This window comes from Musca vetustissima, unplaced genomic scaffold (genome assembly GCF_032173495.1).
Source record: "Musca vetustissima isolate MV318-11 ecotype Yass unplaced genomic scaffold, APGP_CSIRO_Mvet_v1 utg526080, whole genome shotgun sequence".
Classification (NCBI taxonomy): Eukaryota; Metazoa; Arthropoda; class Insecta; order Diptera; family Muscidae; genus Musca; species Musca vetustissima.
Genome location: NW_026879115.1, coordinates 1 through 23415, shown reverse-complemented (window position 1 = coordinate 23415; position 23415 = coordinate 1). Strand labels below are relative to the sequence as shown.

The 23415-nt window shown below is 35.5% G+C and overlaps 1 protein-coding gene across 1 annotated transcript; it reads right to left on the bottom strand.

Moving 5' to 3' along the window:
• Positions 1-480: 480 nt before the first annotated feature.
• Positions 481-22971, bottom strand: LOC133323935 (adenosine kinase-like). Its single transcript, XM_061532837.1, has 4 exons — positions 22809-22971; positions 22449-22610; positions 22215-22373; positions 481-1198 (listed from the first exon to the last, which is right to left on the bottom strand). Exons 1-4 carry the CDS (start codon positions 22964-22966, stop codon positions 481-483), a joined length of 1197 nt encoding a protein of 398 aa, XP_061388821.1. The 5' UTR covers positions 22967-22971.
• Between the last annotated feature and the right edge of the window lie 444 nt (positions 22972-23415).

Sequence of the window (23415 nt, the reverse complement as noted above, 5' to 3'; positions counted from 1 at the left end):
AAGGATTTTCAATGCGTATTTCCTTGTCGAAGAAGGAAACTTTTTCGCAACACTTGACATTTCTATATGATTTTATTATCTCTGTGAATGTATATTCCGCTTTTCTAACATTTACTCTAGTAAATAATCAAGGAAAACATTCAAATCGTTTATAAAAATAAAATTTACGTCTTTTTTATTAAAAACTTATAAATAATCGGCAATGAATGAATGGTAATATAAAAATACTAACATGATAAATACTATATGCTATGTATGTACGTATACAATTGCATGGAGATTCAAATGTATTGTGGTTATGCAAATGATATGTAATAGTAACACTAATTATTGTAATAGCAGTGCATAATATTATTAAACCTAGCAATAAATTAAAATTGTAAAATCAAAAATACGTTGGTTCACCAGGAATCAAGCAATTTGCAATGAATATTTTCTCACAGCACCAAAATACATTTATAAGCAGCAGAATTAGATATTTTAGGGTAAATTACAACCAATTTGTGTTGCCACTTTGGCCGCAACATCACCAGCCATTCGAACACATTCACACAAAGGACGTTTCTCCAACCAGGCATGTAGGAATGCAGCAGCAAAAGCATCACCACAACCCGTCGTATCGACAATATTTTCAACACGCGGTACATTGAAGTTCTCAAAACGTATCTCGCCAGGTGATGAGAATTCGTCCTCATAGTTTGTTATCAGAGTTACTCCCTCAGCTCCTTTGGTCATTATTAGTATTTTCGGTGTTGAACTTTCTTTGAGCAGATCCAGAGCTAAATCATCAATACTTTGGGCACCCCAACATTTGCGGAATGTTTCAAATTCATCTCGGTTGCCAAATATGAAAAATGCATTCTTGACCAAATACAACATTTGTTCGTAATTCGTTTCGACAATATAGGGAGCACTTAGATTCAGTGCCAGACGTCGTCTACCACGAATATAGTTGCGTACCACATAGGTCACCACCTCCTCTCGCTGCGGCACAAAGAAGCCTTCGATATAGAAGATCTGTTTATTGCCGGCATTGCGTAGGAAAAACGCCTTCTCGTCTTGTTCAATTTTTCTCAAAAAGTTCTCAGAGAATTTCGCCGAAGCTGCAATATTGGCGTACAACGCCAATGAATCTTTGTGTACCAAACAAATACAACGGCCCGTAGGTGTATCGGCTACCTTTTGCAATCTGTAATTACTGCAAATATAAAAAAATAGAAAAACAAGTTGATAAAATAATAAATTAGTGAGAAATACTATGTCATTGTTATAAATTTGAATACAATTAGAAATAGAATAGCTCATAGAAAACAAAAACTCATTTAATTATGAGCAAACAATTCGCTTATTATATTTGTAGGCTGTCCTCATATTTACTTTGTTGTGGGAGTACATTACGGAAGATTTCCATTCTATCAAGTGCAGCGTAATAATGCCATGCAAGTCATTATTACTATTTGTGTTTTTGTTAGGAAAGATGATAGCAGCATTTACAGTAGATTTATTGCATAAACTGAATAGGAAATAGGGCTGTATATCTATTCTTATCTAGGCTTGCACCCATATATATACATAAAAGTCTGGAAACATATATTAATAAATCAAGGAACATAAGAATATATGTACTATAATAAGATAACATATCTGATTAATAATGTACAGCCTAGCGGCATTTTCTATCCTATGAACTTAAATGGAATGCCTATTTTAATATTAATGTTACTAGAGATCTTATACTGATATGGCCTTTTTATGCCCTCAGGGTCAAAATATTGAAAATTTGTAAATCTTATTCAAATTTTATCTAAACTTTGCACATTATATTTTTACCAAGATAAAATAAATTCCGCAGATAGGACTCATCGGTCAACTCTTCTTTTTACCTCCCCAAAAGTTGTCAACATTTTGAATATTTGTCAAAGCTATATTAAGCGAATGAAATGAACGATTTGCAAATTGTAATACTTTTACCAAACCTACATAAGACCGAAGATGCGACCCAATGGCCCTCCCTTTCTGGTATCTCACCACTGATGGTCAATTCTTTGATATCTGGTACAAAGTAGGACAAAGGACACTGCAGGAAGGGGGTTTTATTACCACTGCTGTGGGTTACCACTATTAATAGTCTCTTAAGGGAACCCCCCCCCCCCCCATTCTCGATTTTTTATTTTTAAGATTTTAAATGGGCTGGTAAATGAATACCAATGCTTGTTAAGGTTTGTAACTTGGCACATATATAATTGAAGATTTAAAAGAGAAGAAAAATAATTTACAAAAAAATTTTGTTATTGTTTTGTTGTTGTTTTTTGTAATTAAAGAAAAGTCCTTATTTTTGATGGCGGGCATGATAACTCCTCACTGGAACATCGGAATCCGAAAATTCCAACGGTGTTAGAAAGAGTACATGTCTGGCTCTCGTATGAACTAGGATTATTGACTTCGCTCTAAAATTAACAAAATGGTGGACCTTTGAAAAAATATTTTTAGAAAATCGCCGATTTTTTACCAAAAACCATGTTAAAAAATAAGGAAGATCTTCACCGATTGGCTTTATCGTAGTTCATACGAGAGCTATACACTCCCAGAGAAACGCTGCAAAATTTGGAACCGATTGGATTATTGGTTTTTGAGTTATCGTGCCCGCCATTCACAAAAAAATGTTTAGAGAAAAACGCGTTTAAAGTTTGAGAAGCCCTTTAGCCGTCACTTAATGTTGATACAATAAATCGGATATATCTTCTAGAGTTCTTGAGATTTTCACTTGAAATTTTGTAGAGACATTCCTTAATCAGTGTAGATTCGAATTATATCAACAAAAATTTTGACACCGAGAATGGGGGGGGGGTCCCCTTAAGGACCTTAACTGAAGAGGGTTTGAACCGGTCTGTTATGCAGACGACGTTATAATACTTCTGAGGGGAAAGAATCCTAACTTGTTATGTAGGAAGCCTGAAACGGTGTTAAACATCGTCTATAATTGGGCGAGTCCGAGGGGCCTTAACGTAAATTTGACCAAGACGGAGATCTTTCAAAACACAGTGATAGCCATTTAATCGTAGACAGGAAACTTAGAATGAACCAGTAAGGAAAGTAGTAAAGTCGGACGGGGCCGACTATATGATACCCTTCACCAGGACTATTAACATGACATATATATGGGAGCTATATAGACCGATTTTCTCGAAACTTGGCAGACATCACTTTAGGCTCAATTCAGTACGTTATGCCAAATTTCGTGCAAATCGAAGGATATATAGGGACTTTGGTGCACCATTTATATGAAATCGGACGAAACTATATATGATTTTCACGAAACTTAGCAAATTGCCAAATTTCGTGCAAATCGAAAGATATATAAGTACTTTGTGGCACCATTTACATGAAATCGGACGAAACTATATATGGGAGCTATATCTAAATCTGGACCGATTTTCTCGAAACTTGGCAGACATCACTCTAGGCTTAATTCAGTACGATATGCCAAATTTCGTGTAAATCGAAAGATATATAGGGACTTTGGGGCACCATTTACAGGAAATCGGACGAACATCAGACAGATAGAGAGACATCACTCTTGGCTCAATTCAATACGTTATGCCAAATTTCGTGCAAATCGAAAGATATATAGGGACTTTGGGGCACCATTTACATGAAATCGGACGAAACTAAATATGGGAGCTATATCTAAATCAGGACCGATTTTCACGAAACTTGGCAGACATCACTCTAGGCTTAATTCAGTACGATATGCCAAATTTCGTGCAAATCGAAAGATATATAGGGACTTTGGGGCACCATTTACATGAAATCGGAGGAAACTATATATGGGAGGTATATCTAAATCTGAACCGATTTTCTCAAAACTCGGCAGACATCACTCTAGGATCAATTCAGTGCGTTATGCCAAATTTCGTGCAAATCGAAAGATATATAGGTACTTTGGGGCACCATTTACATGGAATCGGACGAAACTATATATGGGAGCTATATCTAAATCTGAACCGATTTTCACGAAACTTGGCAGACATAATTCTAGGCTCAATTCAGTACGTTATGCCAAAATTGGTGCAAATCGAAAGATATATAGGGACTTCTGATGCACCATTTACACGAAATCGGACGAAACTATATATGGGAGCTATATCTAAATCTTGACCGATTTTCACGAAACTTGGCAGACATCATTGTAGACCTAAATGATTAGGCTGTACCAAATTTCGTGCAAATCGAAAGATATATGTGGACTTTGGTGCACCATTTACATGAAATCGGACGAAACTATATATGGGAGCTATATCTAAATCTGGACCGATTTTCATGAAACTTGGCAGACATCATTCTAGACCTAAATGATTAGGCTGTACCAAATTTCGTGCAAATCGAAAGATATATAGGGACCGTTTACATTAAATCGGTTAAATATATATATGGGAGCTATATCTAAATCTGAACCGATTTTTCCCAATTTCAATAGGGTTCGTCCTTAGGCCGAATAAGTGACCTATGCCAAATTTCATCCAATTCGGATCATAAATGCGACCTGTACTTTGTTTACAATTTAACATGGACAGACAGACGGACAGACGGACAGACGGACAGACGGACGGACGGACGGACGGACATGCATAAATCGACTTAAAAAGTGATTCTATGCATATTCTCAAAAGGAACCATGTGTCTATCTCGTTTCCTTTTGCCTGTTACAAACATATGCACAAAGACATAATACCCTGTACCACAGTGTGGTGAAGGGTATAAAAACCACATACAGGAACGGGTATACAAAGCCCACAGCTGCTGATCCTTCTGTAGAAAAGCCGTAGGCTCGAAATGTGATTTCAATCAATAAATGATACCTGGATTTATAAGAGCGTTATTAGACGAATCCAAACGTCGCCATTCTGATGGAAAGCCATGGACAAAACATTTCATGTAAAATCGTTACAGAATGCCCACAGAACATGCTGCCTAGGCGTATGTAGAAAAATACGGACAACACCAACGACAGTTTTGGAGACTATAGTGTATATAGTTCCAATTGACATCCAATTAAATTTGAAGCGGCCGTCGCAGCTTAAAACTTAAAGCTATGAACCAGTGGACCGACACCGGACACAAATATGTAATACAGTCCACAAAATAAAGTCCACAATCGGATCCTCAAATACAACTGAAACATGTGAAACTATGATACCAGATAGGGACTTATGGGATAGCGGAACACTAGCAAATATGCCCCTGGTAACTGATGACTCCCAGCTAGCTGGAAAGTCGGAACTGGGATTTTTAATCAAAGAGCCGAAAACCGAAATTTGACTTCGGCAACCAGATCCCAACACGATCATACTGGCGTAGGTTCAAACTATAACGGAGTGTCTGAACTGATTTAGTGCAAACTCTGGTTAGGATATAATTAATATAGTGACAGTCATAAAAACTATAAACTCTAAAACAGTTAAATCCAAAAATCTATTAGAATATATAAAAACCATAAATAATAAATAAATAAAGGGAAGCAACTGGCGTAGAGCGCGTGGAGAAGACAATGAAACGTTAGAACATTTTCAGCCTTTTCAAGCTACTGAACCCAATTCTTAGTAAATGATACATTTCGAGAAATAACCGACCTTAGGGGTTGTAAATTGAAAAAAAAAACTGAAGGACTTCACAAACAAAACAGAATTCCCAGCTGAGGTTTGCAAGGTTATAACTCGCGAATTATAAACATATTGCATATAATTTAAATTCAATTCTATAAAATGAAGTGTTCTTGTCAAAATCTTAAAATATCGGTAATAAATAATAAGTTGCGTGGAAGCTGTGATGGTGGTAATGTAAAAAAATGGGTGAAAATGTGTTGAAGCCAACGAGTTTTTTTGTGTTCGTTCCCGATTTGTGGCTAAACTCACGCACATGTGATCAGTGACTATGTTGCAGAATACCCCATGGACAATATGGTCCTAATGTATGAATTTTCGATATAATCACTACATCCACCCAAAATGGATGCTGACATTTTGAAGCCGGATTTTCCGTGTTTTTTGAATTTTTCTTATAATTAGGATGCGCATCCAGATAATAGAATAACCTAATTATAGGATTGTATAACTCGTGATTTTGCTTCGTTTAGTGTATATCTCATGAATGTGCTCACTGTAGCTTCTTTGCAATTGGGTCCCAACGACGAAAATTTGGTGCGTAAATTTTTATAAAAAACATATTTTTTGAGTCTAAAATTATGAAAGTCCATTCAAATTCCATGGAACCCCGCGTGATTTTAGTTTTTTTACGTGCCGGATCTAATGAGCCCATCCATGTTCACTTCCGTCCAATAAAACGGCGGATATAGGTACCTTGAATGTGGGAAAAACTGCAAAAACTTATTTTGACAAATTCGCGAAAATAATCCCGGTTTTCTTCGAATTAATTTTACATGCATTTATGCTTGTATTGTCAAATTCGCGAATCTGTGTGGAAATATGTCAAAAATACATCGATACGCGAATAATATGCGTATTTTATCCAAAATTGATTGTGGAGGCACATCCGCGGTTCTTAACCGATCCTTTTAAAATATGTGTGCTTTTGCGTATTTTCATAGGAGATTACTGAAGTCGGATGCGTATAAAAATCGTATGTACGTTGCGTGATTTTTAGCCATTTTTAGGGTTTTTGCATAGTAAAGTGCATCGAGTGGCACACTTTGACCGCTAAATTAAACATCGAAAAATTAATAATTATTGAAAGACATTGATTCGGTTTATACGAAAATCGCATGCGCATCAACTGATTTCAACTAATTCGCGAATTGCAAGCTTTTCAATATTGATCATTTTTATGTATTGTAAGTGCAATATATTTAGCCATTAATGACGTCGAAACTCTTATCAGATGAATCTACCGATATTTAACAATCATCTAAAAGAATTTGCAGAAGAAAGCGTCGTATATTTTAGAATATTAAGGCAAAACCGTATCCTCTTAACCATACTAAAAAATCGAAAATTCAAAAAAAAAAAATTGTTTTAATTCAAAAATTAATTTATTTTATTTTCCGATATCTTCATGTTTCTATTTGTTTTTCGCGACTATTAAACCGTATTTCAGTGTGATTTGACTAGTATGCAAAGAAAACAATGGTGTTTAAACATTTGTGAAGAAATTCGCGAATTACAACGAATAGGAATCCATTTAATTTATATTTTAAATACAAGATTTAAAACCGCTATAACCTATGTACCAAAAATCATAAATGTGCTCGCAAAAAATTTTTTCAAAATTTTTTTAATGGAATTTTAAAAGAATTTTGTAATTTCCCATATAGATCCATAACCTATGATTCGTTCCCACAATCTGTTCCTCCTCCACAATCTCGACACTAGATAAAAATTCTATAGACCTCTGAAAACTATAGACTGAGGGTATACAACACCTGTCGACAATACCGACTGACATTTTGTATTTGTTTATAAATATGTTTAGCCTCTAAGCAAACAACGGGTTGTGTATTTTGATAAAATCGAATTAATTTCTTAACAATATAGGAATTTTTCTGCTCAAAAGTGTCTTTTAAGAAATTACAGCCTTTTTCTATGGCAGGCTAAAATCTTCAAAACCTTAAATATAACGAATAACGGACCGTCATGTAGAGGTCATATCAATCAGTTGACCGATATGTCATTATATATGCATGTAGCAGCAACGATGTGAAAAATATAAATACTTTAAATATCCATATATAAATATTTTAAATATACATACTATATTTGAAACCTCTGCTATATTTTGTGTTTTTGATCAATTCAAGACTCTTATGACTTCATCTCGTTGGGTTGTGGAGTTAAATAAGCAAGCGGAATTCCTTTCACCCTTCGTTGCAAGACACTGACTTAATGCAAAACAAATCACAGGTTACTGAATAATTTAATAATAAAACAAGCAATCATTTGGAGCTACCTGACAGAAGATAAGATAATTGAATAATGAGAATGAATTATCCAAAATCCAAAAAATTACACTCAAATAATAAAAGGTAAAGTCCCGCTTTAGGCCTTGTAGTTAACTAAATAAATGTGGACATAAACAATTTGCACTTTAACGGTATTTGCAATAACGCATTTTAGCAAGTTGACATCGAAACCATATTTATTATAGAGTGTCCAACAAATTACTATATTATGGTTGAAACATGGTATACAAATCGAATTTTTCTGGACTTAAATATTGAAATCAGTCATTGTGTATGGAATATAAGTTGTGGCAGACAGAACGACTCTCTGGGACAAATTTCCTGGAATAGTGAGAGTTTATGAGGATTCGTGCATTTACATATTCTTTCATACATTTGATTAATTTTATAAACAAGTAAAAAAGTGTCAGTCGGTGTTGGCGACAGATACATACGCGTAGTTACACACAAGTTTTATTATTCGTTTTATATAAGGTATATGTTTTATCAAATTGATTTCGGATTTAATGTTGATCAAATCGGTTATTCAATTCGCTTTAAATAAAATTTAAAATTTTATATAATATTGTACAAACTTTGGTTAAAATCGGACATTCAATTTGCCTGATATTGGATTTTTTAAATATTGAAAATGTTGACCAGTCGTGGGGGAGGTACCAGAAGGTGTGGACCAATGGGTCCCATCATCGAACTTCATTTAGTTTTGGTAAAGATAATATGTTGTACAAACTTTGGTTATAATCGGATAGTCCTTTCGCATGATCTTATAAAATGAATGTTTAACACTAGTTTGTGAGGGAGGTACCAGAAGGTTTGGACTGATATTCCCCATCTTCGAATTTGAACTAAGTTTGGTAGAAATATTACGATGTGTATAGATTGGATGAAATCGGTTACTCCCTTTGAGATTTATCTTGCGATCCTGCCGGCCAGACAGACAGACGGACGGAGCGACATTTGTAAATCGACTCCAAATTGTCTGAAACGGGTTTGGTCCAAAGAAACATGGGGTATAAAACCAATACTTCGATGAGGCACATTTTTGCCATCATTTAAGGTACGTAAGTGGGACGAAACCTTTATATGGGGATATGTCCAAACTTAAACCTATGTAGAGCTTTTTTCTGGATAAATGTGTTTTACCGTACAAGAAGCCGGAATGCCAATTCAGCCACTTCAAAGGGAGAATGCGGCTAAAACCTTCAAAATACCGAAAATTTTAAATAAATGTATTTTTTTTTATTATTCAATGAGAATTCAAAATATTAACATGAAGTATATTCGATTGAAAAACGCGCCCAAAATACCGAATGAAGGTTATATAAGGCTAATCAAAAAAGTGGACCCAATAGTGACAATTTATTTTAGGTAAGTATGTACCAAAAATACCAAACGCTTCAAAATCTTAGGGATTCCGTTATATAGGTTTATTCCAAAAGTAGACCGATGTGTCCCATTTTCAATACCAAACATCATATAAGTAGAAGCATTGTATGTACAAAATTCTTAAATATTGCGAGGTCAAATGATTTTAAATTTTGTAACTGTAATACAGCCAATTTACCTTATGTAATATGTGAAAAACAACATTGACCTATATAGACAATTTTTCGTATGGGGGTTGCTTTGCCTGTATCTGTAAACTGTTTACATTTTTTTGTTTCCCACTTTTGAAAATATGTATGTATTTACATTTATAATCCCTTTGTTCGTTTCGAACTTCTTTGTTTACCATAATTGCCAATAAGGTCATGGAAAGTTATTCGCATACAGGGATTTTATACAAAACAAATCAAAGCTCTATACACAAAATATGGTTGTTTGTTTAGTGAGTTTTCGCACCATAGCCAGATAAAGAAGTAAATAAATCCGAAATGGAAATGTTACCTTATACAATTTTTAATGACTATGATTATAATTAGGAAGTAAAAGATTTGATATTTTAGACAAACAAATGTCAGTCTTGAGAATTTTTATGATTCCCGTAGATTAATTAGTCATGATATCATCATTTCCAAAATAGAATAGGATACTTTTATTATTATTTTTTTTTTTTCGAAAAAAGTGTCATGGTCTGTTTTGGTTTAAACAAAGAATACACTCACTCAGGTGATACACTCACCCCATTACTAACTACTCCAGTAATGTAAACAGAAAGCAGCAGCAACAGACAAAAACAGATTTGTTGGGAATGACGTTTATTTTAAGTACTTTCAACAATGACGACAGATTTAAATCTGTTGGTCTGATTATAGCTCTTGGGGTAAAATATTATCAACATGAGTGGTATGTGTGTAAGATATAAATATTTTATTGGAAGACATTAAGCTCATCGACATGGATTCTTTCTTTATTCATAACTACATTAAAAAAGATGGATGGAGATTATCAGGTACTTTTGGAATTACCATTACTCATAGTGCTGTGTTCTTTTGCAGAAGTATACAGCAATAATTTGTTATGAAGTCAGGCTTTCGCAATAAAATGAGTTCACGTAGGTAATATAAAAAAATCAAAGTTTCGATATATACATACATGCAGCTACAAATTGCAAAGGTTTTTTCCCACATTGACCTGTATATTACTAACAAATTTAAATTTATGGTAGATAGCAAAAAGGTAATTTGGGGTACATTTTTTTAGTTTTTCCACACTGTTTTTGACCTGGAGAGTACCTACGGGTCTTCAACAACTTTAAAGTTGAGAATTCACCTAAAGGACCCATTCGACTTTGAAAAACTTTAAAGAAGAAATGCGGTATACTTTTGCCATATATGAGGTAATGTATCTATAAGTACAAAATAGTTTTTACCTCAGAAAAAATAATGTTTTCTGGATAGAATAATGTCGACTTAACCGTTTGACAAATATTTAACATATCCTTGATGTGTGCTTCGGGTTTATTTTATCCAAAAAAAATCTCTTCATTCTCAATCTGTCGTAATTGATATATTTTCTTTAATAAACAAGTAAAACCCATGTTAAGCTCGGACCGGCCCAACTTTTTATATGAGGATGAGAATCAAAATATCTAAAACTAATTAATCTTATGAAAGGGGCTTGAACATATCATAAAATACGTGAGAAAAATATGATTGAAATTCTCAGAATATCTAATAATGGGGCTACATTTCTGAGAACCCAAAATTTCAAATTACAGCCAATTTTATTGAAGAAACGTTTCAAAAATCGCCATTTTGGGGGTATCTTATGGGGGCTACTCTTAAACGTTACATAATACCGAATACTGGGGGTGCCGATATATGGGGGCTACCCTGAAACATGGGACAATATTAATAATTTTTGGTACGGAGATGTAATATTCAATGAGAACCCAAAGTACCATATTACAACCTATTTTGTGGGAAAACCTGTCAAAAATGTCCAAAATCCCCTAAACACCGAATATTGGGAGATACCGTTATATGGGGGCTACCCTGAATCAATATTAATATTTTTACCCAAAACACCAAATACCATATTGCAACAAATTCGGTTAAAAAACGTGTCTTACTGTACTATCGCACTTAATAGATGATCTCAATTTATAGGCAGATGTGATCTCAAGCACTAGTAAAGCTTTAGCACGCATTGTCACCGGCCTTCTTGCTCGACGGAATGGGGGAGTTCGTTGCTTTAATTGTACTTGTGCCATTTGACGATAATACAAATAATAAGATTTGCGTGCTTATGTGAAAGAATATAGATAGAAGGAAAGTTGAAATCAGTACTGCTCTCAAATGTTAGGTTTTTAGGTGGTATAATACCTAACTAGCCCTCCCTCCATTATTACCATGTTATACATTCCGTCAACAAATTTGTGGTAATACCCAAACACAAGGCTAATCCAGTTTATACTAACAAATCCTCAAACAGACAACACTGAATTTACTCCAAACTCATATTGAGTATATTTATTCTAGAATATATAATAACAATTATCCATGCTTTAATAGAAATTCAAAGAATATATTCATCTTAATCCTAAATAAACATGCTTAACAATAAATTTAGATGAAGATAAAATATAAAAATTCGTAAAATTCATCCATTATAACCTTATGATAGTCGCTATATTTTAAGTGGCAATAAATACCTAACTTTTCAAATATGAGTACTAGGTAAGAGTACCCCACTGTATTTAAAGTATTAAATGCAGTATCTGCATAAACCCAAATGTATTTAAAAGCGCTAATGATATTATATGTTAATTTCTTTGCATGTCACACAGCATCAGCTGTTACTTGCTAACAATGTAACTCTTCAATGTTACTAAGATAATGTGAGATCAGAATAAAAAATATTCACTTACTTACATAAACACTGCTCGTCGCTGCCGTCGAAAGATCTTCCGATGCGTTGACTGCGATGAATAACGCTGGTAATTTCACTTTATGTTAACAGTTTTCTTGATGGTGATGACAAGCAGAGAAATACAAATGATTATGTCTTGTTATACAGTGACCTAATTATTTACAGGGTAGTCTATGTTAATATCAAATTGTAATGTTAAATGTTCAGTGAGTAGCGGAACCAATACAACCTACACAGTATTCCGAAACAAAGTGGAATGGAGAAGAGGAGCTATATTTTAACAGTGCTCTTTCGTAGTTCGTGATATATTTGTAGCTGCAAGTGTGTATTGATTTGACTACTTACTGAAACGGTACCTTAAATTCTTTAACAAACCAGATTATTGTAATATATGATAATGAAGTTTGATGGGATGATAATGAAGATTGATGATTATGATGTTAATTGTTGGCTGTTTGCTTCGTTGGCTCACTGGCGAAGCTTATCAAAATTTTGCAATTTTTGTATATAATTTCCGATGATATTTTCGCCTTCAACTCCTTTCTTCTTCTAGGCAATAATTATGTTAGTAATGGTTGTAAAATTTAGCTTTTTCCGGAATTATTGAACACTTAGCACTCAACCTTGGTAAATTTGCCGTGCTTTGGAAATCTTGAATGCTATATGTACTTAATGTGCAATATGACGTCGTTATGTAGAATATAAATATTCGATATCTCAGTTTCAATACTTTTATTTCTTCTTCGCACTTATTATTTATATCCACTTTGTACACTTGAAACGTCTTTATACCAAGGCAATCAGATGGAACTGAGCGTACGGCTTTGATAGCAAAGCAATGTTTCTAATTCCATATGTTTCTCTGGAGTTGTGTAAAGGAGGGTGCGCTCACTTAAATCAGACAATCAATCTAAATAAGAGCAAACTTTAAAGATTTATAAAGAAACTAAAAGGGCTCATATTACCAGTTACAATAATTGTAAAAAAAAGAGAATACGATGGGATGGTTAATGTTTCATCAATTGGTCTGAATTTTTGTCCGAATTTAGCACTTATCTAAAAAATTGAGCACTAATAAATTTCTGAATAACTTCACTGAGAAATTGAGTGAAACTCACCTGATGATTAAATCAGAAAGCAATATGGTTTTTGTGGTGGATTAAAATCGTATATGTTTCGAAAGAATTATTATAAATTCTTAACTTCTTAAAATTTCAACTTAACACTGAGGTGATAGGTGACAAAATGGCCGAGTTTCTACAAATATTCTGGGAAGAAACCTTTGTTAAGGTGATATCTAATGCTACTTCCAGGCCTAAAAATTGATGAAGATACTAATGAACAAGGGAAAATGGTAATAAATGATGTATGAGCGGGATCATGAGAAATGCATTTGGCCGACAGAGGTCCTAATGGTTAAACTGTTAATTTGAATCAATTTTTAAGAACCTAAACTGAAACATACAGCTCTGCAATAAAGTGGCATACTACAATTCCCCCACCAGAAAATCAGACTTTGGGGTGAGAAACGAATCACAAAGCTGATTCCACCAAAAACATCACTGCCTTATATCCTTGGCGTGATAAGTGCCAATAAGGTTACCTTTCAAGTCTTCCAGCTCATAGTATGAGTTGCCAATCTTTTTACGAACTCGAGATTTCAAGAAAGTTGGAGCCAATTTGGAGTTGTATCCATGTTCGAAGTTGCTCTGTTTGAAGTTTCTGCGATAAACTTCTTGCCCAACAGAATACGAGACTTCTCGAGACCGCAAGTTATAAGTTTTCTCATTGCGTTCGTACTGTTTTTTCATGCACTCAGCAGCCTTAGCCCCCATGATCTGAATGGAATCATTCCTGCTGAAACTTATAGTCCTATCCTCCAACATTTCAAGCTTTCTCAGCAACAAATATGTAGAGGCATTGGTGATCATGTTCTGGCCAAATGTTATGTAATATGGTGAAGTACCAATGGCGGTGTGTGTAGCAGAACGAAGTGCACAACCAATGGAGCTAAGCAATTCGTCCCAGTTTTTCTGGTCCGGTTTAACATAGGACTTAATGGCTGACAAAATGGAGCGATTTACCCTCTCCGAGGCATTGGCCTGCGGAGAGTGGACAGCTGTATAAACATGACGTATATTGTATCGCTTTAGTAAATTATTAAATTCCTTAGACCGGAATTGTGACCCGTTATCCGAAACTATAGTTTCGGGTACTCCGAACATATGGAATATCTCATTTTCAAGATATTTGATAATCAAGTCCGCCGAAAACTTTTTTACTGGCTTAATAAAAGGAAATTTGCTAAAATGGTCTAAAACTACAAAAATTCCAATATTCCCAGAACGTGAGCGGGGATAAGGACCCAAAAAATCGACGTAAATCCTTTGCATAAATCGTGTTGTTCCTGTCATTTGTCCCATAGGAGGACGTTGAACCTGATTCGGGTGTTTAGTGCTTTTGCACACTTCGCAGTCGTTAATATATTTTTTCACATCACTGGCTAGATTTGGCCAAAAGTAATATTTTCTGATTCGATGCAGTGTTTTGGTTATACCACCATGAGAAGAGGTCGGGTTGTCATGTGCCTTTTTAAGAAGATCTAGAACTAATTCTTGTGGAATCCACAGTTTCCAGGCGAGATCGTCGTGTAATTGTTCCCCGGTGGCATGCTCAGTTCTTCTATATAAATACCCATCAATAATCTTGAGATCTGGCATACTATCTAGGTTTTGCTTTATCTTCTCAAGTAGTCCTAAGTATTCAGGGGAACGAAAACTAGGGGAGTTCAGGTCTATAAAAAATCCAGAGTCCGACTCAAAATTTGCACCGCTCTCTACCTCGAATGATGAAATATCCTCTGTGTGTGTACGCGAAAGGGTATCTGGGACTATGTTCATAGAACCACGCCTGTGCTGAATATCGAATTTATAAGCTTGAAGTTTTAAGGCCCAACGAGCTAGCCGGGTACTCAGATCTGTCTGAGACATCAGCCACTTTAATGACGCATGATCCGTTATTACAGTGAACTGTTGTCCCTCGACATATGCTCTGAACTTTTTGATGCTTAGCATTGCTGCTAAGCATTCTTGTTCGGTCACTGTATAGTTGCGTTGGGCTTTGTTAAGTTTCTTCGACATAAATGCGATAGGAACTTCTTCACCCTCCGCATTCTTTTGGACCAATACGCTTCCTATTCCTGTTTTACTGGCATCGCAATGTAGATAAAACGGTTGCGAAAAGTCGGGGCTATGTAAAACAGGGGCACTACTCAGTTTGGACTTTAAAACTTCAAATGATTGGTTTGCTTCATCAGTCCAGATAAACTTACGCTTACCTTGGAGTAAATCAGTTATTGGAGTGGCTATACTCGCATAATCTTGGATAAATTTTCGGTACCACCCAGTCATTCCTAAAAATCTCTGAACCTGTTTTACTGAACGGGGAACAGGAAAGTCTGTGATTGCCGAAACCTTGTCAGGGTCTGTTCTAATTACACCTTTTCCCACAACATGACCCAAATATTTCACCTCTGGAACGCAGAAGTGACTTTTGCCTATATTAATAGTTAATCCAGATTCTCTAATCCTCCTAGCAACATAACCTAGAACCTCAAGATGGCGATCAAAGGAATCAGATATAATCAAGAGATCGTCAAGGTATACAAACACTTCCGTCCTGAGCGTCGGTGGTATAACTTTATCCATTAACCTTGACATGGTTTGGGGGGCATTACAGAGCCCAAATGGCATGACTGTAAAATGGTAAAGTGGACGCCCAGGAACGGAAAATGCTGTCTTCTCTCTTGATGCCTTATCAAGGGGTATTTGCCAGAAGGCGTCTTTGAGGTCAAGGGTAGTTATAAACTCTGCTTTAGGGAGTCGACTAAGGATTCCTTCAATATGGGGCATCGGGTAGGCATCGCCAATAGTGACTGCGTTCAGCTTTCTACTATCCAAACAGAGTCTGTTCTTGCCTGGTTTACGGTGAAGTACCACCGGCGATGACCATGCACTATTAGACTCCTCGATAACTCCAAGGGCTAACATTCTATCTAATTCTTCGTATATGAGTTTCTCTATAGCCGGAGATACGGGAAAGTGCCTTTGTTTTATGGGAATTGCGTTACCAGTATTTATGGTATGGAACAAAAGGTTTGTTCTTCCAAGACCTTTCTCAGCAAAAGATGGAAACAGAGAAATTGTATTGTCCAAACGTTGTTTTTGGGTCACAGATAGTGGTAACTGAATGTCTAATTCAGACAGAGAATGTTGCATCAACGATGTTTTTGCTAGACTAAGCTCGGGGGGAAGTAAATTAAAAATGTGCCAAAAATCAATTCCTAGAAATAGTTCCCTATTCAAATTAGGAACTATAAACATAGTTATGGGCTTTTCCACACCCCTAAAAGAAATAGTGGTATCCACAAATCCCACTATCAAATGTTTATTCCCATCGGCTGTTCGCACAGTGGAGTTATATTTTTTGTAGGGAGCTCCAGAGGATATATATTGCTTAGCAGCATCATCTCCAATACAGCTGATGGACGCACCTGTATCCAACAGACCAAGTAGGGTTTTGCCAAAAAGAACTACTTCCGCATATGGTCTAAGATCAGTAGTTGACGATAAAATGGATGAAACTATTTTGTTAGTAGTAAGTTTCACTCGATTCCAAAACCTTTTCATGCGGCGAGAAGATCTGGAAGGGATCTTCGGTTCATTAAAAATTCTTTCCCTTGCTAAATAGTAATCTCTAAGGCGGACATGAAATGGCTTGAGCTGATAGGGTACTGGATCATCTTCCTGTTGGACACAATGATTATTTTTAAATTGGTTCGGGGGTCTAGATAAAATAGTAACAGTCTTTTGATTTACTTTGGTGCACTCATCTGTGCACCCATCTTCGAGTTTTTTTGCTGGCATTTCAGACAGTTTGGTTTGTATGTATTAGGGGCACCACACCCATAACAAAACACTGTCCTCTCAGCCAAGCAATCTTGATACCGATGGCCAGATTTATTACAGTTCCAACACATAAGAACCAAAGCTGAAACTTCTTCAGACCTATCAAAGGAAGTAGGGCAGGAGTCAATGTCACTGACTACATCTACCTCAGCTATACGTTTGGAAAATTGTATATTTTTGGAATAGGACAATCCGTGCCGTCGCCGAACGTCCTGCATAAAAAACTCGCGTTTTCTACAAGTATTGCGAAGCTCTTGTATCGAATTGATTTCAATATTCAAGATTTCATGTTGAATCTCGGGTAAGAGATTCCTACGCAATATCTCTACTAAGGTTCTGTTGGAAATTGGTTCGCTTAGTCTATCTGTCAAATCGACTATAGAGTCGTAGAATGTGTCGAATGACTCATTCACCTTCTGCTTCCGATCTCGTATCAATTCACGGATGTCAACGTCCGTTCGCGAATCCTTAAACTGGGATCTTAAAGCCTGACAAAGACTTGCCCAGGTGATGGCTGGTACCGATCGGTGGTAACGCCAATACCAGTCATTCGCTTTACCGTCGAATAAAGCACTGATATTACTGCAAAGAATGTCAAAATTACCCTGTAGAGTCTGAGAAGTGAGCGCTTCGACTCGATAAATAAAATTTTCTGCGGTTAGACCACAATTCCCACCGTTAAATTTGATTTTCCAGTTGGAAATAATTTGAAGAACCTTATCTGGGTGGGCACAAAGGTCCGAGGACCATGAGGATCCAGAATTTTGAAAGTGTAGAGCAGTTGTAGGTTGGTTGTGACCACTACTGGAAGTCCTTCTGTTATTGTTAAGGTTGTTCGATTGAATTCCAAAAATGTCTCTAAGAGTCTGCTGTTCAACGTCGGGCAGAGTTGGCATTTGATTTGTTGGTGTACGATGGATATGTGGGGGTCCATGATTGGAATGAGGAGTCGTACCATTATTAATATTAAGTCTTGATAAGTTGGCTTCTAAACTAGATTGTACCAAGCGAGAAATCTCATTCCCTAGCGAGGTCATCATCTGTGCTTGATGCGCAGCAAGCATTGTTGTTACCATTTCCCTAATATCTGAAGCTGGATTTGTGTTTGTAGGATTCGAAGCTAAAGGCACAGTATTTAAGGAATCATCGGCAACTGTAGATGCGTTTTCTGTTTCTCTCACTTCCTGACTACCTGTTTTTTGGGTGGTCAATCTTTTTTGCGACCTAGTCGTGATAATGGATGCACTAGGAGTGGGAGGTTCTAAACTCACCCTTGCGTTACAAACTGGACAGTATGGTCGTGTTTTGGTGCACGATAGTAGACAGCTTTTGTGAAATACATGTCCACAATCTGTTTTATACATGTGTGACTTCGTGGTTATGGGATTTACGCAAGCATTGCATATAATCGATTCACCTGAATCACCACTCACACTCGGGACTTCAGTGTTGTTCAACGCCATAGCTCCTAAGTTCTTGGAAAGGTCTACAGAACTTATAAAACAAAGTGAAAGTAAACCTGGGAATATGTTAATAAACGAAAACTAAAATTAGAGGCCAATATAGCCTACTACAAGATATCAAAAAAGAAATCCTAATTTATTTAAGGAAAAATATATATGTCTGTTTGGAAGTGATTGTTGTATCAAACTGGAAGCTGTGAAATATTTTGAACAGTGAACTAATTTCGAAAGAGAGTAAAACAGTGTGTCATACTGGAAAGAAAATCACATTTTCAGTTTTCACAAATATGACATGGGAGGCAAGACTCATTAAAGTCATTTCATAAAGTGGTCAACACCAGATACCTATCCAGTAGTTGCATTCCAAACCTTAAGAAAAGTGACAGTAACGAGACTAGTTATAGTTTTAGAAGTAAAGGTAATAGTAATCCTGAAACCGAGGCTGGAAAGAATGACGTGAAGTCCTGATCAAATCCATATTCCCTCGTTATCTGGATACCAAATAGTTAAGAAAATTGAAATTGGAAAATATTTAGATGTTGGTATAGAGGAAACTTTTTGAAAGGGACAGAACTATTGATTTTTGTACGCTAAAAGCAGCAAGAGTGTGATTTTGTTTAATATATATATATATATATCTCCAATCGTTCTGGCCCCACGTTGGGCGCCATTTTTGTACTATCGCACTTAATAGATGATCTCAATTTATAGGCAGATGTGATCTCAAGCACTAGTAAAGCTTTAGCACGCATTGTCACCGGCCTTCTTGCTCGACGGAATGGGGGAGTTCGTTGCTTTAATTGTACTTGTGCCATTTGACGATAATACAAATAATAAGATTTGCGTGCTTATGTGAAAGAATATAGATAGAAGGAAAGTTGAAATCAGTACTGCTCTCAAATGTTAGGTTTTTAGGTGGTATAATACCTAACTAGCCCTCCCTCCATTATTACCATGTTATACATTCCGTCAACAAATTTGTGGTAATACCCAAACACAAGGCTAATCCAGTTTATACTAACAAATCCTCAAACAGACAACACTGAATTTACTCCAAACTCATATTGAGTATATTTATTCTAGAATATATAATAACAATTATCCATGCTTTAATAGAAATTCAAAGAATATATTCATCTTAATCCTAAATAAACATGCTTAACAATAAATTTAGATGAAGATAAAATATAAAAATTCGTAAAATTCATCCATTATAACCTTATGATAGTCGCTATATTTTAAGTGGCAATAAATACCTAACTTTTCAAATATGAGTACTAGGTAAGAGTACCCCACTGTATTTAAAGTATTAAATGCAGTATCTGCATAAACCCAAATGTATTTAAAAGCGCTAATGATATTATATGTTAATTTCTTTGCATGTCACACAGCATCAGCTGTTACTTGCTAACAATGTAACTCTTCAATGTTACTAAGATAATGTGAGATCAGAATAAAAAATATTCACTTACTTACATAAACACTGCTCGTCGCTGCCGTCGAAAGATCTTCCGATGCGTTGACTGCGATGAATAACGCTGGTAATTTCACTTTATGTTAACAGTTTTCTTGATGGTGATGACAAGCAGAGAAATACAAATGATTATGTCTTGTTATACAGTGACCTAATTATTTACAGGGTAGTCTATGTTAATATCAAATTGTAATGTTAAATGTTCAGTGAGTAGCGGAACCAATACAACCTACACAGTATTCCGAAACAAAGTGGAATGGAGAAGAGGAGCTATATTTTAACAGTGCTCTTTCGTAGTTCGTGATATATTTGTAGCTGCAAGTGTGTATTGATTTGACTACTTACTGAAACGGTACCTTAAATTCTTTAACAAACCAGATTATTGTAATATATGATAATGAAGTTTGATGGGATGATAATGAAGATTGATGATTATGATGTTAATTGTTGGCTGTTTGCTTCGTTGGCTCACTGGCGAAGCTTATCAAAATTTTGCAATTTTTGTATATAATTTCCGATGATATTTTCGCCTTCAACTCCTTTCTTCTTCTAGGCAATAATTATGTTAGTAATGGTTGTAAAATTTAGCTTTTTCCGGAATTATTGAACACTTAGCACTCAACCTTGGTAAATTTGCCGTGCTTTGGAAATCTTGAATGCTATATGTACTTAATGTGCAATATGACGTCGTTATGTAGAATATAAATATTCGATATCTCAGTTTCAATACTTTTATTTCTTCTTCGCACTTATTATTTATATCCACTTTGTACACTTGAAACGTCTTTATACCAAGGCAATCAGATGGAACTGAGCGTACGGCTTTGATAGCAAAGCAATGTTTCTAATTCCATATGTTTCTCTGGAGTTGTGTAAAGGAGGGTGCGCTCACTTAAATCAGACAATCAATCTAAATAAGAGCAAACTTTAAAGATTTATAAAGAAACTAAAAGGGCTCATATTACCAGTTACAATAATTGTAAAAAAAAGAGAATACGATGGGATGGTTAATGTTTCATCAATTGGTCTGAATTTTTGTCCGAATTTAGCACTTATCTAAAAAATTGAGCACTAATAAATTTCTGAATAACTTCACTGAGAAATTGAGTGAAACTCACCTGATGATTAAATCAGAAAGCAATATGGTTTTTGTGGTGGATTAAAATCGTATATGTTTCGAAAGAATTATTATAAATTCTTAACTTCTTAAAATTTCAACTTAACACTGAGGTGATAGGTGACAAAATGGCCGAGTTTCTACAAATATTCTGGGAAGAAACCTTTGTTAAGGTGATATCTAATGCTACTTCCAGGCCTAAAAATTGATGAAGATACTAATGAACAAGGGAAAATGGTAATAAATGATGTATGAGCGGGATCATGAGAAATGCATTTGGCCGACAGAGGTCCTAATGGTTAAACTGTTAATTTGAATCAATTTTTAAGAACCTAAACTGAAACATACAGCTCTGCAATAAAGTGGCATACTACATTACCCCCCAATATTCGATATTTTGGGGTTATAGACACATTTTTGAACCTTATATATGGGCCTACACAAAAACGTGGACCGATATATACCATTTGCAATACCAAACATCCTAGGAGTACTAGAAATGTCTGTGCAAACTTCTCAGTTCTCTATCTTATATATTGCGTTCTCTGTCGTGATTATAAAAAATTATATTTACGATTAATTTTGAAACCACGAAATGGATAACCCTCTCAAAATTTTAAAGATGGAACAAATATTTATCTCAAAAACGACTTTTCATTTATATTTTCAAACCAGTTTATCTTGTCGGGTTTTATTATTCAGTCGATTGTGTAGCAGGAAGCACTGTTTCAACACCATTATTGTTACAGTTGGAAAGAAGTTATTTTCAAAAAATTACATTTTTCTTCACGAAATTTATAAAAAGCTCACCCATGCGTAACTAACGTCTTATTCAGTTTTACATGTGTCTAAATTGAAAAGTGGGACACCCAACATGGTCTACTTTTCGTGTTTAATTTTCACTTACATATTATCCATGCCATCCTTTTTCAATAGATCCTCAACAATTACGGAATGTTTATCATCACCGACGGCACCAAAAAACATTGGCTCAGTGCCCAAACGTTTGAGTATACGCACTGTGTTTAAGGCCGAACCGCCCAGATGGGGATCCTCATGTTGGTTGCTAAAATAAAGAGAAGAGCACTTAAATTATCAAAAAAAAATGGCAACATTAATGAAATCAAAAGGCATTACTTACTTATTGTTGCTAATGGCTTCGGTCGTCACCTTCGTTAAGGTCTCCACATCTAATTCTGCTCTAGTATTTAAAGATAATTTGTAACGTTCCAACAATTGGGTGTCTGTCAAATGGGCCGTCTGGTCGAGTAGAACATTGCCAAAGGCAACAACTTTGCGTGGTCTAAATAAAATTCAGTTGTTTTTTTTTTTGCCATTTGTTAGGTAGAGAATCGGCAAAAAACAAAACAGCCAGCCAAGCAGATATGAAAAACACAAGAAACAAGAAAACATTAAAAATTGTTTGCCGCTATTACATCATTTGCCAAGGTAAAGAACAAAAATAAAAGTCACTTGAAGAAGAACACTGGCGGAAACTTACATGGAGTCATTGGATGAGAAGCCCAAAGAACCAATCTCTTGAAAATTAATACCCATAATGCGGGCATACAGGCTTTGTAAATAATCCATGCTTAAAATGTGGGGCGATGATGAGGGTAAAGGTAATTTCTTTGTTAATCTCACAGCTTTAATTTGCATTAATTGCTTTTCTCACACTTTCAAATTATTTTGAACCCTTTTAAATATATCACGATACCAGATTGGCCGGATATATAGGAACGATGAACGTTTTTGTAATAGTTTATTGACGATTATTTTGTTTAATCGATAATTCCAATTGGATACACTTTTGTTCTTCAGCAGCAGTTGGGATTGTTGCTTGTTCTTGTTATTCTTCCGATTTGTATGTAGTTTTCCGAACGAAACTTGTAAAATGAATACATTTTCACAAATATGAATGACATTTGGTTTTTTTATTCAAACTGAAAACACTTCACATTGAAGCACCACTGCTAAAAATTCTAAAAATTTCCCCCCATTTCACAGGCGACGCGATATTAGATTGCAACGGAGCGGCACATACCTCGAAATGATACAACGACCAATCGACCGACTCAAACAACCACTGACCGAACAACTGGATGGTT

Coding starts and splice junctions, on each gene's coding strand:
- LOC133323935 (XM_061532837.1), bottom strand. CDS start 22,966: ATGCAAATTAAAGCTGTGAGATTAACAAAGAAATTACCTTTACCCTCA. Junction 22,611..22,808: donor TTCTCATCCAATGACTCCAT/GTAAGTTTCCGC, acceptor AATTTTATTTAG/ACCACGCAAAGTTGTTGCCT. Junction 1,199..22,214: donor AAGGATGGCATGGATAATAT/GTAAGTGAAAAT, acceptor TTATATTTGCAG/TAATTACAGATTGCAAAAGG.